We start from the raw sequence: 24,506 nt of genomic DNA on the forward strand, positions 1-24,506 counted from the left end.
ACGTCATGTTGACGTCAAATGCCACTACAGCTTCTCAGAGCCAATCTCATGTCGCCATGTGTCCTACCAGAGGAGAGGGAAGAGGGCCCGTAAAACCTTGGTTATGCTACAAGATCCTTTGCTAATTTTCTTCAGCATACATCGACACTTTTACCTCTATCGAGCTTGTTGGATATTGTAACTTCTTAAAATACCTCTGTTAATAAATTTCAATATTCCGGTGTCCCCGACTTTTGATATTCTGATGAACTACGATGTTTCGATGTGCTCAGAGCTATGAGGTTCCGATGTGTTGATTTTCTCCGATATCTCGATATCCGATATGCTGCCTTCTCTGATATATGATATGTTTCCTACTTCGATATCCTGATATCTGATATGCTTCCTGCTCCGATATCCTGATATCCGATATGCTCTGACCACCGTTGTTTCGATTACCTCTAGGTTCTGATATCCCAATATAGATTGCTCCAAGATTCTGATATCGGGTCTCGATGTGCTCAAACCTCTGATATATCCTGCTTCGATGCCACGATATGGCTTGCTTAGGACTTTAAGACCCCGACTTTGGAAGACCATAAATTTTTATCCATGAGGCCATTTTCAGACTTCCACACACTGTTGGAAAGCTCTTTCAGAGAACTTCCCAATGGAGAAGGTTCGATGTAGGCTATGTGCCAACCTTCTACCTTTAGGATGGTTGCAAACTCTCTGTCACTCTTTTCTCCTTGACTCTTTTTCTTGTGCTTGGAATCGTGAACTCTCAACCACCATAGTCATCATTTTATGGCTTCTCCAGTAAGCCTGCTACTATGATGATTCTCTACATGAAGCTTGCAACTACCATGGGATTCCATCCTGACCAACATAGTAGTCATAATTTTATGGCTTTTCCAATAATCCTGCTACTGTGATGATTCTCTACACAACACTACAACAACCATGGGATTCCTCTCGGGCCATCATTACCAACATCTGTTGTGACAAGTATCCATGCTAGTCTGGTTGACATCAATGCCAACACTCCTGCCAACAGTTAGGCAGTACCAACTTCCCAACACATCTCCCCAACATGATTGTTGACATTAGTGCCAACAAACTTGCAGATATTTTCACTAGGCCATTGGCCATCCAAACAATGCCAACCATCCAACAGTTACCACAGAAGAATGTAGCTATTGTACATGTTTTCCCTTGATTCAGATCAATTCCCAATCGAACAGATGGCAAGTTTGTTTAATTTTGTTGGTCTGAGTTGGTATTATACAAGTCCTTTTGTGATTTTGGGAGATATATTTGTCAAACATTTTATGAGATAGTGCATAATTGGGAAAATCTACGATGCCAACCATAACATGTTGGTCATAATCTAGTGCCTCCAATTGGTCGAGTTGAATTTGATGAACAAGAAGAAGTTCAAAATCCACTTGCAGATTCTAGGGAGAATGAGTGGGAGATCATTTATGCATTATATAAGAATAAATATATAAATTAATATGAGTATGAGATGTTGGGACATAGAGATTGTGATCGGGAGAATAATTAGAACAAATTTTTTGTTGATGTAGCCACTTCCAATCGCGTTATTAATTTCATATCTGAAAATAGAAAGTTGAATTCCATTCGTATTGACCAACATGGAAATTCTTATTCCTTTGAAATTCTTGGGGTTCAACAGAGAAAAGCATTTTATATTATCCTTGACCATTACAGATTAGGGGTTGATCCATTACGCATGATAATCCAAGGAACTACAGGTACATGAAAGTCTTATTTGATTGGAACTATTAAAAATGTACTTGAAATCGAGTCATTTCCTAAGAAGAGTCCATTACTTATTTTAGCTCCTACATGGGTTGCAACTTTCAACATATCTGCAATGACAATTCATTCTGCACTTCAGTTGCTAATCAAAGACATAACACCTCTACAAAAATCATGTTTAATTACATTACAAGAAGAGATGAGGCATGTGAAATATATTCTAATAGATGAAATGAGTTTCATTGGAAGAAATATATTAAAAAATATTGATTCAAGACTTCGACAAGATTTCCCAGAAAATGATAAGATTCATTTTAGTGGGAGGTCAATTATATTAGTTGGTGAATTGGGACAATTTCCACCTGTTAGGGATAAACATATATATGCATGTGATGATGTTGTAAGAGAATTATGGAACTCATTCACAATGGTTATGACACTTGATACTGTGTTTCAACAAGATGGACAAAACAATCAACAAATATAATTTCGTCATTTGTTGATGAATGTAAGGAATGCAATATCAACTATGGAAGACTAGAAATTACTTATGACTCATACAAATACATCCTTGGATCCTTTCACAACGGAGTCCTTTGATAAGGAAATACATTTGTTTGCGACAAATGATGATGTACACAATCATAATAAGCTTTGTTTAAGAAAACTAAATTGTCCCATTGCAGTTAGTGTTGTTGCAAAAGGAAAAAACAACTACATGGAAATAGATGAGGAAGAAATGAAACTTGAGTTACTTATTGCAGTTGGAACTCGAGTGATGATTACTTCAAACATATGGATTAATGCAAGACTCGTAAATGATGCTCTTGGAATTGTAGAAACAATTGTGTATAACCCTGGAGTTTCACCCCAATACTGCCTATATATGTTCTAATAAGATTTGATAATTAAATGTTAGTACCATGGGGTGAATTATCACCTCAAATAATTCCTATTACACCTATTGAAAAAAGGTAAAAGAAAATAACTTCTTTTGAAACTTGCTTGGGGCTTAACAATCCATAAGTCATAAGGGTTGACTTTGGAGAAAGATACAATCAATATTGGGAAGAAAGAGAGACAAAGTATGATGTTTATTGTGATATCTTGAGCTAAAAATCTGAATGGTCTACGATTTCAACCCCCTTTTCATATCAACAATATGAAAGATGGAAAAAATAATGGGTGTGACTATGAGAAATGCATAAGAAGAGAGATTAAGATTGAACACAAAGTAAACAACTTGTAATTGAATAGATTCATATTATTTACATTTATCCATCTTTCAAAATTGTAAATTTGTATGCATATGTTATATAAGTTGATAAGCTTATTCATAATTTATTCATATGATGTATAAGATTCTAAGCTTATTAAAATTAAAAAATTAAAAAGTGTTACGATAGTTCAGGTAAAATTGAATGGGCCTAGAGTATGCCCTAAAACTGCTTTTTGTGTAAGAGCTCGTCTTCCTTGGACGTAAGGAAACAGGTTAACGACTCAAGACCCAGAGGCATCTGGTAGGAGTGAAAGTCTGCCCCCTTATGAACCACTAATGGGTAATTACAGGTGGCATGGTTTTCCTTGAATAACAATGATAAGTCAACCTGCATTTGCATATAACAGCTAGTGATGGTTGTACCCATTGTTGGTTTGAAAACTTAGTTATGATAGTTTTTCCCATTGTTTAAAGTTCAGGTAAAATTGAGGTCATAGAGATAATTAACTATTGGTGGTTTTTGGGCTCCAAATTTTGATAGAACCAAAGTAGATCCATCTTAAATTTGGATCTATCAAACTTTGAGAGGGATCAAATCTCTTGAGTATGGATCTACTCAAACTTCAAATTGATAATGTTTAACTCCATAAATTTACAACAACACAATGATCTCTATTTACATTCACGACCATCCGCTGATGTAAACATGCTAAGGACTAGCATAGATCCATCTTAACTCTGGATCTATCAAGCATCGAGAGGGATCAAATCTCTCAAGTATGGATCCATTAAATCTTCAAATTGATAATGGTTAAATCCATAAATTTACACAACGTACTGATCTTTATTTACATTCACGACCATCTGTTGATGTAAATGTGCTAAGGACTAGCATAGATTCATCTTAACTCTAGATCTATCAAGTATTGAGAGGGATCAAAACTCTTAAGATGCAAACTTCTTTTTGAATGTGAAACTTGAGAAAATATTTACACCTAGAAGAAGAAGATAAAAAACAAAAACAAAACGTGATTACTCTAAACATTAGATAAATATGAAATTAAAATGAATTTATACCCATTCTTTATAATATATTACATATAAATTTAATATTTCTATATATAATTTTTATTTTATTAATTTTTTTATAAAACATGTCTTTTTAACATGTTTTATAAACACATAAATTAATTTTTTAATGTGATATATATAACATAAATTATATATAAAAATATTACTTAAATATTTTGATTTATTTAAATGTGAAATTTTAAAATATCATAACTTATAAATTATTGTTATTTTAATTTATATAGGAACATAGTTTTTTTTATATTTGTTTATGTATTTCACAATATTATATTTAACTATTTTCTATTTTACTTTTATTAAAATCCTTGCCATATAAATACGTACATGTTGTATAATAATTTTTATATTTTAAATTTTAATACACTCTTTCGCATGTTTTCTAATTCAATTTTTTAATTTATATATATATATATAAATAATTTTAAAATATCATAATTTATGAAGTATTATTATTATATATTTTATCCCGTAAGATAGTTTTATTTATATTTTTTATAATTTAAAAAAATTATATTTTATTTTAAATTTTTAATGTTTTATAAAAAAAATATATTTTAGGTTAGTTATATATATATAATGATTATTTTAGATAATTGAGTAGAATGGTTATTATTTTCGTTACCTAGATTCCAATTTTCGCCAAGGACATGATGAGCTATATGTCTTGATTCATATTGTTGTAAATGTTTCATGCCTATGAATATCGTTGTATTAGCTTAGAGGCTTGTGAACTCTTAAGTGAGTACATATGTGGGCTAGCCTCATACCAGAGACCTCACTCTATCCCTCGACCTGAGAGGGAGGCTAATTGTTTTCTCGGAAGACATTATATTTTATTATTATTTTTTTTAAATTTAATATTTAATTATAACGTCTTATTATCCTTGCCAATGTATTTGATATTGCTTTGATCTTGGATTAATTTTTGTTTGAAAAAAAATTAAACTATTGTTTCTAATGTTGGACATTATAAAAAAATTAATTTATTTATTTTAATTCTATTTTTCTCACCTTCTGATTGGTTCGCTAGTTTAGAGCCTTATTGTGTAATGATGCTTCTGCCATCAATCACATTTGTAGGTACATATGCCAATTAATGGACTGAATCTGAATGAAAATTTAAAGGAATCGACATCAATTTCTTTGCTTTGCATTTCACTGACTGAAACCCCTTTGGTAGCCTTGTTTTTCCTTACAAATTTGTCAAATCAAGCTTAAAATTGCCTTGGCGATCCAACCTTGACACAACGCTCAACATAATTTTTTTTGAAGCTCTGCGTCTACGGAGAAAACTGGACCTCACAGGGTCTGGACCCTTTTTTACTCGGGAGTTGTCAATGTCAAATTTTCCAATGATAGGGTTATGTCCCAAATATTTGCAGGCGCAATCAATAATGAAACTGGCGGGGGCACCAAATTTTTTTGGCCATGGTTGACGCATCAATACAGAACAAAAGGCAGCACGCGTGATGAATTCATTAAATCCTGCGATTGTGTCGTGCAATGAGGGAATAGTACCACCTGTCATGAGTAGTAGCTTGGCAAGTGTTTGAGGTCAACCGAAGAGGGTGAGAAAGCATCACAAAGGTATAAAACATTATTATATTTCCCACTACATAATGGAACCAAGTTAAAATTTGATCTGAAATGGAATTAAATTTTAAGCATCAGAGCATGATTTTGTTGTTTCCAATGCAAAAATTTGCAAAAAACATTTGATACGGTGCCAACATGTTGACGGTGCTGGACTCGCCAACATGTCAGGGGATCTCCTCGGTAATAAGTCCCAATTAGACCTCAGTCCATTTGGTGTAGGAGTCCCAACAGTGGGTCGTATGGTAATGCCTTGACCGCGATTTCACACAGAGGCAAGTAAGATGTTCCTGTTGGTAGCAAGGGTGTGACAGCTGCAGTAAGTCAAGGAAGGTGCATGAGAGGTTCTAACACACTGAGGGTGAGGTGAGTGTGCCCCTTGGAAACCTGTAATAGTACGTGGCTTGGAAGGGAACACACGAGCGAAGATGCATCACAACATGGAAGGCAAGTTAGCAAGCAATCCAAAGTGATGGTTAAACCAACAACACATTTTAGAAAGATTCATACATACTTATACAGAATAGTCCATACATGCATGCATAAGAAAACAAATACATATATCATTTAGAGTAAACAAGATAGCTGGAATACAATACAACATATGCATGAAATGTGTTGGCTCTGTTATATTAAGAAGTGTAAGTTCTAGTCATACAATACATCCATGTCCAACCACTAGTTCTGATAGCGGAACGTTACAGTCACAACCGCTTGCTCCTCCAAAGAGATATACTAGCTCTGCGCAGTGGAGAAGCCAAGGCACGTTACAATATTGTCCAAGCTTTCTCTAAGATACTCCTATCGAAGCTTGGCTGACCAAAAGCCTCTATAATGAGTTATGAGGGACTATTTATAGCAAAGGGTGGGGTGGCCCTTGACATTCCCCTTTGTGATTGTTCATCTATTCTCATGACTCTTCATTTACTCTATGACTGTTACATCCAAATATCGACATTTGAACGCATGCAAAAATCTGAGGAGAGGCGGGGGAGTAATGGCAGAGCAGGGAGGATGAGGTTGAGAGACGACTGTCACACATGGGGAAGGGGAGGTGGCATTGTAGGCTCTGGAGACAGGCGAGCCAAGGAAGGGACTGTACTCAGTCGCCCATCATCTATCCTTCTCATTGAGCAGAGAATCCATCTTATAATGATGAAAAGTACTTGAACAATTATTGTTCATTAAATTTGTTGTCTTCTTCATTGATAGAAGCGCATTGCTGATGAAGTTCCCTGTCCTCCAAATCTTGCCACGCTCGGGACTTCAGGCGAAGGGTACCAACCGTACCCTCATTTTCTAGTCTATTCGCGAGTTTATTTCCTTTCCTTCTGATTTCTTGAAAGTGAAGGCCTGCCATGCTGTTAATTCCTTGCTTGATGCGTTGTATTATTTTGTTTAGGCACCAATTTTCCGAGATCTTATCCACCTCGATGCCCTGTTGAAGTTTTTTACCAATTTGAGTAGCCAGCGTGGAATCTCCTTCAATAATCAGAGGACTGAGGTTGAGATTGTGCGCAATGGTTATGCCATGTTCCAAGGCATGAAGTTCAGTGGCGCTTTTGGTAGCTAAGCCGATGTTGCCCTCATAAATCCATATTATCTCACCTTTTGAGTTTCTGAAAACCCCTCTAAAACCTATTGGGCCCGGATTTCCTTTAGCTACGCCATCATAGTTGAGCTTGAAGGTCCCCTGCTCCGACGGCTGCCACGTGTTTTCAGTATTATCATGCCTAGGGAGGGGAGAGACTGCACGAACCTTGATATGAAGAAGATCCAGCATTGAGAGGATTCTCACTTCGCGGAGAGAGGGAGGGGTTTTGACAGTCTGAGTAGGAAGAGAAGTTACAGTTTTGCGGAGCATGCTTTTGATCTTCACGATGATGAGTTCCTCCTGGATGTAGAGGTTGCGAAAGATTCTCGCATTGCATTCCTTCCATAGGGCCCAACATATCAAACCCGGAATTAAATTCCAAGCGTAGTTAAATAGAGGATGGGGGGAAAAGACCGATCTCCATTTCATGATTGTAACTTGAATGGAGGAGGGGTCTCGACCAGAGCTTTGAAAGACCAAGGAAAACCAATTCCAAACATTGGACACGAAAGAGCAGACATTTAACAAATGATTGGGGGTTTCTTCATCTAGCTGGCAGAGGGGGAATCTCTAGGGGTAACTAACCAAATGAAGATGTATATTTTTGGCTAGTGCTTTCTGTCCCATATTGCATTCCATTTCAGATTTGGATGGAGTTGGATGTGCTTAGCTATGTATTTGCAGGCTTCACTTAAGATGAAGTGTCCTACGGATTTTTTCCCCCATCTGAGCTTATCCTCAGCAGGTTCATGGAGGATTTGTCTTTTTTGTAACTCTGAGGAGAGGTCCGACCAGGTTTGGAGGTTCATATGGGGAGTCCATTCCTCTTGATTGATCCAATTTCTCCATCTGTCATTTTCTTCACTTTTTCTCCAGTACTGGTTGACTTTGATCTTTCCTCTATTTTGCATATTAGCCTTGATATGTTGGCAATGATCTTGATCAAGTTCCGACCTTTGTTGCCAGGCATCCTCCCAGAAAAGAGACTTGTTTCTGCTACCAATTTCCCAAAATCTATGTTTTTGGATGATGTCCCTATTTTCCCAGGCTTGATTCCAGATGACAGAACCTTTGATGTTGCCATTAAGCCTGATGATTTGCTCTTGCGTTAAGGAGGGAGTGTAATTTTCTTTCCAGAGGGTACCCCAAGGGGAGTTGGGGTTGGCAATCCATCTCCAAAAGTTTTTGGCTCCCAGGGCCTTTCCCAGGAGGTCTATATCTCTGAGACCAAGGCCACCATCTTTTTTAGGTTTGCAGATTTTATCCCATGCTACAAGAGCCCATTTCTGTTTGTCTTCAGCCCCTCTCCAAAGGAAGTTTCTCTGAAGGTTCCTGATTTTGTTTGAAATCAATTTTGGGGCTGCCAGAGCCGTATACATGTAAAGCGAGATTGCCTATAGCACCGATTTGACCAGGATAAGACGACCAACCAAATTAAGAGATCTGAAGGTCCAATTGGCCAATCGTTTCTCCAATTTGTTTAGTAGGTTCTCCCAAGTGGCCCGGGAGAGGGGCCTGTCCATAAGGGAAACAACAAGGTAGGTGGAGGGGAGAGAGCTAATAGGGATGGCCAGGAGTTTTGTGATGTTCTTGCAGATAGGCAACAGAGTGTTAAAGAAAAACAACTTGGATTTGAGGGGATTGATGGAGGTGCCCAAAGCAGTAGAGAAGTCCGACTGGATGGACAACAAAGAGGCAACCTCTTTGATGGAAGGGAGGCCCATGAGAAGAGTATCGTCCACAAATTGCTGGTGAGTTGTAGAGGGGGCGGAGGCACGGGGTTGGAGACTAGAGAGCTTATTTTCATGTAGGGCAACAGTGATTGAGCGACTTAGACCTTCCGCCATTATAACAAAGAGGAAGGGAGATATAGGATCCCCTTGCCTGATACCCCTTGAAGGATGGAAGGGTTGTGAAGTTGAGCCATTCACAAGGATGGAGAAGAAAGCTCCTGACACCATAGCCATGATCCACTTGATGCTTTCCTTGTGGAAACCAAATGCATCCAAGATTTGTCTCATATAATTCCAGCTTATTTTGTCAAAAGCCTTGGACATATCTAGCTGAATCATCATACTGAGTTTATTTTGGGAGAGAATGAATAAGCTCATGAGAGAGGATGATGTTGTCCATGATTTGTCTTCCTTCCACATATCCAGACTGTTGGTGGGAGATGAGGAGAGGGAGGATGAATTTAATGCGATTGGCCAGAATTTTGGAGATTATTTTGTATATGACATTGCAGAGGGCTATGGGCCTGAATTTGTCCGGGGAATCCGCAGAGATTCCTTTGGGTATCAGAGTCAAAAAGGTGGAGTTAAGGGCTTGAAGGACAGACTTTTGAATTCAATATTCCTCCACCAGGTTATGAACATCCAACTTTATGATAGACCAAAAACTTTGTAGAAATCAATGGTAAACCCATCCAGCCCTGGAGCTTTTCCATTGGGCATTCCCATGACTACATCCTCCACTTCCTAGAGGGAGACTTTCCTTAGGAGCAATTTATTGTGTTCCTCCGTGAGGATTTTGGGAATATTCTTGGTAATCTTTTTGATATCCTTGTTAAACACACACATTGCAGCAACATAATATGAATGATAAACAGGAGAGTACATTTATTATTAACAAATGATATATATTTATAGTACATTGTGTGACTGTTGGGTTCCACATCCTAAGGTCTCTTGGACTTCCTTAGTCTATTCGGCTTCCACACTAACCCATAGAGGATTAGGTGTCCAACATTCCCCCCCTTAATCTGAAGGGTTATGTATGAGTCCAAGAAGAGAGTTGTAATACAAAATGTGAAAAAATACATGGCAGCACTAGGCTAAATGTGCTCTCTGGAATGTTGGTATAAAGGCGGTGGTTTAAGGATGACCACCAACACTGGAATGCTTAGTGCAATTCCTAGAACTCTTCCAAGTCTAGCATGAAGCTGAAGTCTTCTGCTAGAGGAAGTGCTCCTATTGTTTTGAAGAGGGAAACCTTCAACCATGAAAGGGAGGTCTCACCCCGCATAAAAGGGAGAATCTCAACCTGAAAAGGGAGGTCTCAACCTGTGATGGTTTAAGGATTACCACCAACTCTAGAATGCTTAATGCAATTCCTGGAACTCTTCCAAAACTGGCATGAAGATGAAGTCTTCTGCTAGAGGAAGTGTCCCCAATTCTATTCCTGGAACTCTTCCGAAACTGGCAAGAAGCTGAAGTCTTCTGCTAGAGGAAGTGTCCCAAATTCTTTGAAGAGGCATTACCAACTGAAGGCATGCTCAGGGGCATCTTTGTCTCTGGCTACAACTCTAAAACTGGTGTGGCAGGTTGTGGTTCAAGCTGTCAGATACAAGGTGAGATGATGGAGAAAACTTAACTGCAAGACTGTTCAATACTCTTGAACAAGTTCTGACATGTGACTGAAATATCTTCTTGGTTGTTGATGCCCATTTCCAAGAAGCTTTCCATCCAAGATGAATCTCTGTTCTTGCAGGAGGTTTGTTTCTGAAGCATCTATTTGAAGAATGAGTGGTTTTATGATAGTGCTTACATGGATGAAGATCAAAACAATGATCTTTTAGATGGCCAACTCGGTCATAGTGTTGCCATTTCACAATCTGTTGTTGTTGCTGTTGCTGTGGAGGAGGGGCAGAATTTGGAACAGCTGAAGGTGAACTGTCATGAAGTAATCCAACACTCTAAAACTGGATGGGCTTTGAGTAATATGGAATATGAAAGGACATGTCCTTGTCATATCCAAGACCAGTTCTGTGCTTTTTGTGGACAAGCTCTTCCCAAGGTCTGAAGATGGGCTTGGGAAGTGTAAAATTAACTTCTGCATCTACATGTAACCTTGCTGCTTTATTGGGCACTGGATTTGAATCAATTTCAACAATATTGACTTGCTGCTTATGGGAGTTTGTTTCAATGTAATGATCAGAAACAGGTTCAGAATGATGACTCCTCTGTTTTAATTCTTCTTGCTGAAGCTGAGATTCAAGCTCCAAAAATTCTACCTTTTCTTATGTATACTGCAGATAGGTTTTAATATCACAGAGAGTGTTCTTGCTGATTTTCACTGTATCATGATCAGTAGAATGCATCAAAGTTTTCAAGAATTCTAATACTTCAGTAATTTGAGCCATATTCTCCATTGTCAAAATTACACCTTTTAAAAACTGATCACAACTATGACCCAATGTGGAAAAGTAACACCCACTCACAGTACAAAGACACAACAATATCCTCTATAAATGTGCACCAATTGACCAGTGTGCAACAAGAAGCAACAGGTAGAATTCAAAGATGCTGCAACCAGATCAACTTGAATTGCTTTACAGGAGTCCAAGAGAGTCTTGAAGCATACCAGGAAGCAGCTTAAGTATTCATTCAACACTATAATTCTTTCTTTCTCAAAATTTGCAAGGAGCCACCAAACTAGACAATGCAGATTGGTTCTTATTGAAAACTTTTATATCTCAACACCTGTTGCAAATAAAAATAAAAGAATGCCAAAATACCAATATGTGTTCCTACTACAAAGATACTCACTCACAGTACAAAGACACAACAATATCCTCTATAAATGTGCACCAATTGACTAGTGTGCAACAAGAAGCAACAGGTAGAATTCAAAGATGCTGCAACTGGATCAACTTGAATTGCTTTACAGGAGTCCAAGAGAGTCTTGAAGCATACCAAGAAGCAGCTTAAGTATTCATTCAACACTATAATTCTTTCTTTCTCAAAATTTGCAAGGAGCCAACAAACTAGACAATGCAGATTGGTTCTTATTGAAAACTTTTATATCTCAACACCTGCTGCAAACAAAAATAAAAGAATGCCAAAATACCAATATGTGTTCCCACTGGAATATCTTTTTATTTGCTGACTTCACTCTTTGAATGGCATAAATTTGTTCAAACTCAGAGCCGCTCCTACAACTGTGACTCTTCTACTGACATAAATTTGTCTTCAATGCACATATAAAATTTATTGAAACCAAATCACATATTTAACTCCAAAGTATAACCAGCGCACATATAGTCATATAATCTCAACTGATCCAATGTATGCCATCTTATGAATCAACAACATATATGTAATTAAAGGCATATATGTTCACCACATTCAATTCAATATATATTGTTGAGAACACACATAACCAATTCAACGCTTTGAATTGACCAGTGCCAACAAACAACGCATAAATAAGTAAAGGGTACACCAACTCCAATCCTCATGTTGCACCACTCTGAAGTAGGCATACATTTTTCAACAAAGCTCACACATCTTACACATCTTGCAAAACCAACAGGTCCATGGAAGCTCAGCGTTCAATATAGTGAAATATATTTGCAACTCTAAAGTGAAATATGGTGAAGTATGTCCGTCTCACATGTTTGACAATGTAGTGAAGTATATTCGCAATTGTGGCATGCTTTTGACAAAACACATCCCAAAGAAACCCAATCAATTGGATATGTGCATAGCGCATCCAAATTTCCAAAGTAGAAAACTAACCATTTGCTAGATTTGTCAGAGGTGAAGCCAAAAACTGTGTATCTGAACAACTTCAAATTCCAAGCGATGATTTAACTTAGGTTCAATGCAACATGTATAAAATCGATTCAACGTTGGTTCCAAATGAGTATGGTATTAGTCATTCGACGTTGTATTCACACCACAAACTGTAAGACCATACGTTGTTACTCGCAGATCTTCAAGGCAAGACTCAACTTCACACATTTTTCAAGACTAAAGCTACAATGCCAGGTTTCAAGGCGCAGTTCAAGACACAAATAATCTTAACAGACGAGAGATATGACCATACACAACTTCAACCATTTAAACGCATTCAAGTACATCACGGTGGACTGTGGGGAAATATGCAGTCACATTGGCTGCTGTTGCTCTCATCGATGAGCTTGCCCCTTTTTTTTTCGCTGTTTCTCGAGATAAGGAGGTCGTGGTTGCGGCATAAATTGGGATTTCATGGTTCTGGAGTTGAAGATCCAGTGGCCACTGCCAGTTCTGTGTTCTGTAACGTGACTTTGCAATCACCAAATCCGCAGCATTGAGAATGAGATACTTTGTATCTCAGTGAAAACCCTTAGAACAAGCCCTATATCAGCCATAATATATCGTGCTATAGTAGTGTCATATGATGCAAAGGTACCACGAAATCACAATGGAGATGTCACTGTGGATTGACATGTGAATCACTAGTTCTGGGTTTGTCAACCATCTACAGGAGCCCAAACACACTATATTGCAACGAATTTAAATGCATCATTGATTTACATATAAGTTGGAGCAAGAATTTTGATCTTTTGACAGTTTGGAGATAAAATCCACCTACAGGAAATCACAGAAAAAACTAGCAAAACCTGTACAAATTTTCGGCCCAGCAACCCTTATTGGCTTTCTTGGTCGCAGATGAAATGTTTCTTCACAGTGCTGAAAATCGAATAGGCACAGTACCAACAGTTGGAAGCAGAGACAACGTTATAATTTAAATAGAGACAACATTATAATATCTCTACAAACTGCGTTAACTTGAGCAACATTCACTATGGAGTAGCGTTCACCATGGAGCAACGTTCAAAACTTCGCGAGCTTTCAAGCTTCAAAACGGGGTCTCGACTTCCACACTACCAGCACGGGGTCGCCAAGTCTCGACTTCCACATATACTCCAACAACGTACACACCAGACTATTAAAGGCAGAAATCATAGAATGCTCTGTCCATTGCAGGGATTCATGGCAGGAATAGGAGTTACAAATCTGAGCGCAGAAAAGGTTGAGCGTTTTTTTTATGCAGGTATCGAGCAGCTACAGGAGCAGAGATGGCAGCACTACAGAAACGTTCAAGTCAATGAATAAATTGTCAGATGAGTGGAAGCGTTAGCGTCAGAGCTGCCAGGCTTAGCCAGAATGGCAGATCTAATGAGTAGAAGAGCCCGAATAGAGAGGAGTTACAAAGGTGTATGCAGAATGCCTAAACCTAGAAACCTGAGCTCTGATACCATGTTAAACACACACATTGCAGCAACAGAATATGAATGATAAACAGGAGAGTACATTTATTATTAACAAATGATATATATTTATAGTACATTGTGTGACCGTTGGCTTCCACATCCCAAGGTCTCTTGGACTTCCTTAGTCTATTCGGCTTCCACACTAACCCATAGAGGATTAGGTGTCCAACAATCCTAATCTTGATCATTCCTTGGCTCTTTGAGAAGAGAGTTGTAATAGTTGGTGAGCTCAGTTTCCAACTCCTCTTGAGAGTGAATGAGATGACCCTCTTGGTTCTTCAGAGCTAGAATTATGTTGTTCCTCCTGTGCAATATCATTTTTTTATGGAAAAAAGTAGTGTTCATTTCACCACATTTCAACCAATTTATTCTGGATTTTTGTTGCCACAAATTTTCTTCCTGAATGGCTCTTTCATCCCATCTTTGTTGTAGTAGTTGTTCCTCTTGCTTACTAGTCTCTGATAGCCCTTATTTAATTATATTTTGTTGAAGAAGTTCCAGTGTTGTTCCAAGTTTTTTTTTGTCTGTAATGATATTTCCAAAAGTATCTCTATTTCATTTTTTGATTTCCTCTTTGAGATGTTTTAATTTTTGTTGGAAAGTATACATTTTGTTTCTAGTTTTGGGGGGAGAGTAGGTCCACCATTGTTTCATTTTTTCCATGAAATTCGGGTGGTTCAACCAGAAGGCCTCAAACCTAAAAGGCTTATTCTTCGGAGACATGGAAAATTGAAACTTGAGAGAGATAAGCCAATGATCAAAGCCTACTTGCGAGAGAATTCTCGCCTCTGTTTCCCAAGAGGTGAGATAGGAAGCCTCAGATAGCAGGAAACGGTCTAGACGGGAGGCTATTATATGGTCTCCTCCTCTTCTGTTATTCCAAGTGAATAAGCCATTGCTTGTGGGAATGTCAATGAGGTTGAGGTTTTCCATGGTAGAAAGGAAAGCCTTAGAGTCCTTATCTAACTTCTTGATTCCTCCTTTCTTTTCAGATAAGTTAGTTATCATATTGAAATCTCCAGCTATGATTTTTATGGGGTGGAGCAGAGGGTCAAGGAGATTGGATAAGATTTGGAGCATTTTTATATAGTCAATCACTTTGTGTGGGGCATAAAAATTGGTTATACTAATGGTCTTGTTGGTGCCTAAGATTATCAGGATCACAGTTAAGGAATGGTGAGTGGCCAGAGAAGATAAAAGATCGAATTTGGAGTTTTTCCAGAGAGTCATTATGCCTCCTGCCGAGCTTGTAGCTATATTAGCCAGGGAGATGTAAGGCCTGAAGCATGATTTGAGCAGGAGGGGAGGATGAGACGAATCCAATTTTGTTTCTTGAATGAGCATGATGTCGGGATGATCGAACAGGACTCTGCTTTTTAAGATGCATTTCTTCCCAGGACTATTGAGTCCCCTAATATTCCAAGATATGCAATTCATTGACATGGAGATGGGTGTAGAGCAAGAGCCTTTAACTTTCCTTCATTGATAATTTTGGCTCCCACTTCTTGAAGGAGCTGACTTGTGGTATTTCATCCTCATTTTCTGCTTGAGCCTTTGAGGTTGAGTCCTTCTACTGGGATGTTGGCTAAAATTCCTTTTGAAGCTGTGCTTTCTTGTGTTGGATTGTGGGCTTTGAGTTTTAATTCTTCCTGGAGGAGATAGGCTCCTTCGATTTTTTGTAACTGTTGTTCTGATATGGCATTTATTCCTTTTTGTTTCTATTCCTCTGCGATTGTAGCAAGGTCTACCCCCTGCAGGGCTTCTTCTATTGCTTCTTCCTCTAGAGTTTCTTCCGTTTCTGCTGGTTGCATTTCTGTGTCCTCTAGCAACTGCTCCTTACCTATGTTGGTATTACCTATGTCCCTTCCATCTTGGTCGTTGTCTTCTGGGTGCATTTCTTCCTCTCCTGCTTCATCTGCTATCATTTCGTTAGGGTCCCATTGCTGTTGGTTACTATTCAGTACTTTGAACTAATTCTAGCTTGCTTCTTTGTTGAGGTTCTTCTTGGGGATAGCTTTCTTCCTATTATTCTTGTTCCTGGAGATTACTTTGGTGAAACCTTCGCTATCTTTTTGTTTATTTTCTTGCTCTTGCGTTTGAGGGGTTTTATTCATGGGACAATCTCGGAAAAGATGACGTGCTCATGGCACTTTCTGCAACGGAAGGGAATTTGTTCATAGTCTATACTTTGTAGCCAGACTTCATCCCTGAAGATTAATTTGATTGCTTCTGGCAGAGCCCCAAAGACGTCTATGTAAACATAGATTCTGGCGTAGGAGACATAGTGACCCATTCTGGTGCCTTCAGACATTTTGATATACTCCCCCAGCTGGTCTCCTATACCTTTTAGGACTGAAGGAGCCCAATAATCAGTTGGTAAGGAGTAGAGGCGTACCCATACTGGAACCCTAGTGAAATCCTCTTTTTCTGGTGTGAAGTTCTCCCTCCAGAATCTCATGTATAATCTGGCTGAGTTGTAGAAATAGGGTCCTCCTTAAAAAATTTTGTCTCTGTCTTCTAGGAGATCAAAGATGACTGTGAAAAATCCTTTGGAGCCCAGCTGAAGTCGGATCTCCCCTTTGGGTGTCCATTTGCTCTGAATCCACCAGTTCAGGGCTCTTTCTGTAGGCCATATTCCCATAAACTTGCATATAACTGTGTGTTCCTACATGTATTCTCTGTATTCAACTACCCCGGGGTCCTGGATTTCCAGTTCTAGGATTTTCTTGGCTTTTGGATTGCATTTGTTCTTGGTCTTTTTCCCTTATTCTTGCGGTTGCTCCTGAGATTGTGAAGGATTGACGTTGCCAGAAAAGGGCAGGTCTGCAGCCTTGCCCTTGTCTGTGCGAATGTCCTTGGTTGATCTTTTCACTGTGTCTTCATTCCTTTTTGGCATCTCATTTTGTTGTGGGTAAGTGGTGTCTTCTTTGTTCGAGCTTCCTCTTGGAGGAGTGTAGAAGGCAGAGCTGGAGGCAAACTTCATGAAGAATGAGGCTTGGTCTGGCCGCTGACCAAAGACCATATCCTTGAAGGAGCGGGCACCAGGAAGCTATAGCAGATCCGCCATGGTGGGCAAAGCCCCAAGAGCAAGGACCAGAGGCCCCGAGGCGAGAGTGTGAAGCTCACACAAACCCTAGCGCGCAGTTTCCTGTCACAGCATGCGTCTCCTCGTCCAAATTGGTGTTCATTAACTATTACTTTAAATTTATATATAGTTAATTAATACTTTAATACACAAAAAATAATGGTTACTAAAATATACTAATTTAATATATATATATATATATATATATATATATATATATAAACTAAAAAAAATCCAAAAAAAAATAAAAAAAATTAAAAAAGAAATATATATATATATATATATATATATATATAATTTAAGAAAATTTTAAAAATTTAATTAAAAAACAAAAAAATAAAAGTAAATTAGATAATTAACCACAACAAAAAATTAAATACAAACCTTTTGTTTTAAATAAATAAATAAAATTAAAAATATATTAAAAAAAACAAAGCATTAAAAAATAAAACTTAAAAAAAGGATTAGTTAAAAAAAAAAATTTAAATTAAAAAAAAAAATTATGAAAAAAATAAAAATAAAAAACATGGTATCAAAAATATAAAATATAAACTTTATAAATAAATTAAAATTATTAAAAAAAAAAATTAATAATTTGTTTTTAAAGTTCAAATATTTAAATTAAATTAATTTTTTTAAATAAATGAAATACATTAAAAAAAAACTAATTAAAATTGTTTTAAAAATAATATTAAATAAAAATATATAAAATTAAATTTTATAAAAATTATTTGAAAATTTATAATTTAAAAATTAAAAATTTATAATTTTATAATAAAAAATTTGTAATTTAAAAAATTTAAAATTTAAAATTTAAAATTTTAAAAAATTATATTTTAAAATTTTAATATTTATTTTGTTGCTTTATTAAAAAAAAAAAAATTGGCCTCGGCCCGCTTGGCTTAGGGCTGGTTTCGGGAATTGGCCCTTGGCTAGGCGGGCTAAGGGCTGCCCCAGGGCCGACCGAGTGGTCGTGCTAGGCAGGGTTTTGAGTGTCGTCCCAGGGCTGACCAAGCGACCTCTAGGTCAGCTCGACCAGCCCTAGGGTGGCCCTAAGGCCCTTGCCTGGTGAAGGGTCAATTCTCGAAATTGAGCCTCGGCCAGGCAAGAGGCGGGGGATTTTTTTTTTTTTTGAAATAAAAAAATAATTTTAAAATTAAAAGAATATATATATATATATATAAATCAAAATTAAAATGGTTGAAAATTTGTTTATTCAAATAAATTGATTTTTTTTTGGTTAATTTTTATTTTATTTTTAAATTTAAATAATTTTCAATGGGTTTAGTTTTTATAATGTCTCAACTAATTTTCTTTTATTTTTTTAAGTACGTTTTAATTTTTTTAAATATATTTTTTAATTTTTATTTATTTAAATAAAAAAGTTGGTTTTTAGTTTTTATTTTTTATTTTTTAATTATCTAATTCACTTTATTTATTTAAAATTTTTATTGGTTTTTTCATTAATTTTTTTTTCTTAAATTAAAATTTTTAAATTGTTTTTTCCTGTTTTTTAGATTTTTTTTTTTAATATTTTTTTAAATTTAATTTTTTAATTGTTTTAATTTATATTTGGTTTAAATTTTATGTTTTTTTACAATGTCTATATTTATTTTTAATAATTTTTTTGTTTGAATGGTTTTTTTTTAATATTTTTATTTATTTTTAACTTTACGATTTAAATATTTTTTAGTTGGTATTTAATTTTTTTATTTGTTTTTTATTATTAAATTTTTAATTTTTTTCCCTTTTAAGTTAATTTTGTTTTTTTAGATTTTTTTTTTGTTATATATATATATATATATGAATCATAGTAAGTGGTTCTCTAAAACTACTTTATGATTTCATTGAAAGATATTTTATATTTATTTTTTATGTTTGATTTTTTTTTTTTTTTTGTCATTTTTTATCTTTTTAATTTTAATTTTTTAATATATTGTTTTATTTATTGGTTGTTATTATTTAAAACTTTTTGTTTTTTTTTTACTTTAATTTTTTTCAATTTTTGTTTGTTTTGTATTTTAATTTTAATTTATTTATCTACCTTTTTTTTTAGGGTTCGTGTCAATCATCAACTAGCAACCTGACCTCATTATGTGTCAATTTGATAGTTGATTTTAAAGTTTTCATTATAATGGACAATTTTGCCCCACAATGTATAAATTTCATGGTTGATTTTTAAGATTTCATTGCAATAGGTCGAGTTCCCCTACACCACATGTCAATTTGATGGTTGATTTTTAAATTGTTGTTGCAATGTGTCAAGTTGTCTTAGGCTAAGAATTTTTTATTTTTTATTTTTTATTTTTTTTTTGCTGAAGCAAGAGCCGTACCTTCTATTCATTTGAAATAGAGAAACAAATTACATATATTACAACAAACCCAAAGGACCTTAGGGACATAAAGTTAACTATCCGCTCAGGGCTTAGGGCACCGAGCCAAAGGCTTAACATCCGGGCCACGGGCCCACAAACCTAACTCCGAGTCGTTCAAACTACCAACAAACGCCTGGACCATCTGATCTGTCTTCGAAGATCTAACGGATGAGGCGCATATCGAAGCGAAAAAAGGCATATTCTTTGATTCTAAAATCGGACCCGATGAGGAAATAGAAACCAAACTATACGGATTTCGGGTTTGAATGGGGGAATAAACTTCGCACATGTAATCCACCCGAAATCCACCGATTCCAACCTAGAAGCTAAACATGCATGGAAGATATCATTGAATCCGGACCCGAAATCAATTACCGCCATAATTTAGGTTCAGTTCAGGTCCGATGTGCAAGGTAACCACCTTGCAAGTTGCCTTGCGAAATCCATAGGATTGCTGCGAATTTGCTTAACTGCAAGTACTTTAAATCAACACCCGACAGAGCTAAATCTTCGGTAGATAATTCAGTTGTCATTAAGAGTGCAGGGTGCAAATTGACATCCACCCGATGACGAGTTCTGGTTGCTCATTCTCTCCCGTAGCCCCGATGACCATGCACTACTTCACCATAAAAGATCGAACTTCCCCTGATACCTTTAGTCAACATGCTGTCAGTTTCCCCTGCTTTGATAGAGCTCCCTGTCCTCATTTGCCTGTTTGAGACATTCTTCCCTCAATCTGCCTTGGGGTATCTCTATCCAATCATAAACTTTATTTCTCTTGGTCCAGCGCACACCCTCATTAGCAAGTAAGTCTGCTACTTTGTTAGCAGTACGTCGCACATGAGTAAAACTTATGGTTCTCATGTTCTGCAGGTGAGAATGAATCCGTTGATATACTTGTAGAAGCCGCCAGTGTTTCGAGACTTTCTCTGGAGCAGAACCATAGCAAATTCTCTTAACCGAATTAATAATTAATTCGGAATCAGCTTCAATTATGATATTCTGAAGATTTGAGTTCTTCAAGATTTCTAGACTTTGCTCAAGGGCCATAAGCTCTGCCATATTGTTAGTGGCTTTACCCAAATGGCTATGAAAGAGGGTTTTTATGTACCCATTTTCATCTCTTACTACTCCTCCATACCCCGCCATACCTGGGTTTCCTTTAGAGGCCCCATCTATATTGCATTTTAAGAATCCCTGAGGGGGAGGCTGCCAGAAATCCTTATCATAGATTATGTGACTTACATTCCTGTTTTTGCCCTATGGGGTAAGCCCCTGAAGACCCAACTGCAGAAGAATCTGTACATCCTTATCTTTAGGTCGTTCTTCAGGGGGGTTTTTAATGAGGGTTCCTACTATCTCCTTGAGCTGTCTTAATATTTGAGCCATGATGTTCTGGGGAGAACCTTTCCTGTTCTTGAATATTCTGTTGTTGCGTTCTTTCCAGACATCCCATATTAGAAAGCTTAGAACTAATGCCCAAGCTTTGTTGATTGTTTCATTGTCAGAGAAATTTCTCCTCCACTTCTTTAGAGTGCCGGTAATGCTGCCCAAGTCCCTATCTGTTTGTCTGAATATTGAAGCAACTCCATTCCACAAGGTGGAAGTGAAAGGGCAGAGGTTGAGTAGGTGATCCATGGTTTCTTCTTGTGATTCACATAGTTGGCATCTGGATGGACCATATACCCCTCTTTTCCTAAGATTCTCCCAGGTCAAAATCTTTTTATGCTGCACTAACCACGTGAACAGTTTGATCTTCATCCAACTTTGGTTTTGCCATAGGTCCTTCCATACACCATCAGGGTTTGGGAAGTCTAGTCCTAGGGCTATACTCTTGGCCTCTTTGAGGTTAAAGTTACCTTCATTGTTATTGCCCCATCTCAGCTGGTCTGAATCAGCTGAAGTCAAAATCTTTCTTTGTTCCAGGATGTCCAATAAAGCTTTTGCTTGTGCCTTCAACGGGGAGTTCTCACTATAAACCAGAGTCTTCCATGATCTCCATTTTTCATCCCTTCTTTCCAGATCCTAGAAGTCTTTTACCCTGTGTAACCCCTTGTTGTCAGTATCGTTCTTGAGACTGGCGAATTCTTCTTTTAACAGTTTAGGTTCCTGTTGCCAGTTATCTTCCCAGAACCAAGCAAGGTTTCCATCTCTAATTTCCCAGAAGCTATGTTTCTGCACAATGGCTCTATTTTCCCAAGCTTTGTTCCATATGTGGGAGCCTTCGATGAGCCCAGACATTCTAATGTGGTCCTTGTCTTGCCAATTGATTGCATATTTCTGTTTCCAAATTTGGGCCCAAGGGGAAGCTGAATCTTTTAGCCATCTCCACCATAGCTTAGCCCCAGAACTTTGTTTAGCATTTCAGGATCGTCCAGCCCCAAACCACCATGGGTCTTGGGTTTACATATCTTTTCCCAGGCCACCAAGGCCCATTTTTTTTTTCCTCCCCTTTGCCCCAAAGAAAGTCTCTTTGGATATTTCTGCATTGCTGCATGATTCCTTTAGGAGCTGGAAGGGATGAGAACATAAAAATGGGAATAGTTTGAAGGAAAACTTTTGTGAGCACTAGCCTTCCTGCTAAGTTCAAAGACCTAGTAGTCCATTTCCTAATTTTGTCCTGTAGCTTATTAATCACCGGTTCCCAAACTGACTTGCTCAGAGGTTTGTCTGTTAGCGGTACTCCCAAATATTTGGATGGTAACAACTCTCTTTGAAAGCCTAAAATTCTAGATATATTTCTCTGAATAGCAATGTCAGTGTTGAAAAAGAAAATCTTTGATTTGGTAAGGCTTACCTCGGTGCCTGCAGCCATTGCAAAGACTTTCAGGATTTGTTTGTAGGCTAGAGCTTCCTTCACCGTAGGTATACCCTGCAGCATGGTATCATCCACAAATTGTTGATGGGTTAAAGCCTCTCCATTCATGGTGAGTTTGAGACCCTGGATTTTGCCTTCTGCTTTGGCTGAATTGATAGCTTTGCCAAGCCCTTCCATCATGAGAATAAAGAGGAAGGGTGAGAGTGGATCCCCTTGTCTGAGACCTCTTGAAGGGTTAAAGGTTTTGGATGGTGAGCCATTAACCAGTATCGAAAAACTCAAGGTAGTTACAAGGGCCATAACCCATCGTACCCAATTATGGTCAAAGCCATAAGCTATAAGAACTCTTCTTATGTAAGTCCAACTTAGCTTATCATAAGCCTTTTCTAGGTCAAGTTGCATGATCATACCTGCCTGCCTCTTGCTTTTAAGTGAGTGAACCACCTCGTGAGCTTGAATGATGTTGTCGAGAATTTGTCTACCTTCCACATACCCAGTTTGTTCCACAGAAACAAGAGTTGGAAGAAGGGGCTTAAGCCTGTTGGCTATTATTTTGGAAATGATTTTGTACACCACATTACATAATGCTATTGGTCTGAATCTATCTGGAGTCATTGCATTATCTTGTTTGGGGATCAAGGATATGAAAGAGGTATTGAGGGCCTTCAATACAGTTATGTTTTTCCTTGAATCCTCCACCACCTCAAGAATATCCTGCTTAACAATTCCCCAACATGCTTTGAAGAAGTCAACATTGAAACCATCTAGACCTGGTGCCTTCCCATTTTGTATCTCTTTGATAACTTCACTAACCTCTTCTTCATTCACGGGCCTGTTTAGATTGTAATTATCTTCCCTTGGCAATGCCTTGGAAATGTTGAACCAGCTCTACTTCTATTTCTTTGTGGGTATTGAGTTGCTTACCTTGAGCATTTTTAATGACTGAGATCCTGTTATGAGACCTGTGATCCATGGTGGATTTGTGAAAAAACCTTGTGTTCCTTTCTCCTTCTTTCAACCATTGTACCCTTGATTTTTGTTTCCAGAAAATCTCTTCTTGCGCGCATAATTCTCCCATTCTTTTTGAAGTTGTTCTGCTTGTTTCTTTCTCCCCTCGTTGAAGCCATCTGTAATGAGGATCTGGTTGATCTCATGTAGCTTCCGTTCAACAACTTTTTTGGTTTCAAAAATGTTGCCAAATTCATTCTTATTCCCATATTTAAGCTTGTGTTTGATATGTTTCAATATTTTATGTATGTCACATACCCCGGTGACCTCGCGTGTAAAAGTAGGGAGTTAGAATTATTATACAAATTAACCGCAAGTAATTATCAAATTCAAAACTCCACAATTCATCATTAACCTTTAGATATAGTGTTCATTAGTACATCAAGTAAATTGCAATAACAGATAGTAAGTTGCATAACCATTAACCACCACCGTGGTAGTGTAATAACATAAACTGTCTCATGAATCCTTGCATCCATTTCATGATTTCCATAAACATATTAATTAATCTCATACTTGGACATTATGATCATGCCATCAAATAAAGAACCATCAACATCAAGGATTCATCATCATCAAACTGACACAAAAGGCAATCACACCATTGAACACCAATATACCCTGGAAACCCCGTAGGGTGAAAACCAGCAAACATTTAATCTTATTATTAAACGCTCGTGAGGGATTTCACCCCTCACTCAATGGCTTATAAGGGATTCCATCCCTTAACCATTGTTATAAAATCATTACAATGAATTATCATTAAGTTGTCACATAACTAGATAAAAGCTAATACAATTCTCATGTAATCTTTTACTTACATACCGCCACATACAACATTCCTTGTGGCATGATTGTTCTAGCAATGTATGTTCCTGCAACTCGAACTCATTTGCATGGACCATTGATCCTCTTCCTG

The 24,506-nt window shown here is 37.2% G+C and overlaps 2 protein-coding genes across 2 annotated transcripts; both read right to left on the reverse strand.

Moving 5' to 3' along the window:
• Positions 1-16,411: 16,411 nt before the first annotated feature.
• On the reverse strand, positions 16,412-16,759 carry LOC149159739 (uncharacterized). Its single transcript, XM_089434409.1, has one exon. The coding sequence runs from the start codon at positions 16,757-16,759 to the stop codon at positions 16,412-16,414; it is 348 nt and encodes a 115-aa protein (XP_089290535.1).
• Positions 16,760-20,430: 3,671 nt separating this feature from the next.
• LOC149159740 (uncharacterized) lies at positions 20,431-20,910 on the reverse strand. Its single transcript, XM_089434410.1, has one exon. It carries the CDS (start codon positions 20,908-20,910, stop codon positions 20,431-20,433), a length of 480 nt encoding a protein of 159 aa, XP_089290536.1.
• Between the last annotated feature and the right edge of the window lie 3,596 nt (positions 20,911-24,506).

Source organism: Pinus tabuliformis, chromosome 5_2 (assembly GCF_031772625.1).
Source record: "Pinus tabuliformis cultivar Carrire ecotype Pingquan chromosome 5_2, CPIR1, whole genome shotgun sequence".
Lineage (NCBI taxonomy): Eukaryota > Viridiplantae > Streptophyta > Pinopsida > Pinales > Pinaceae > Pinus > Pinus tabuliformis.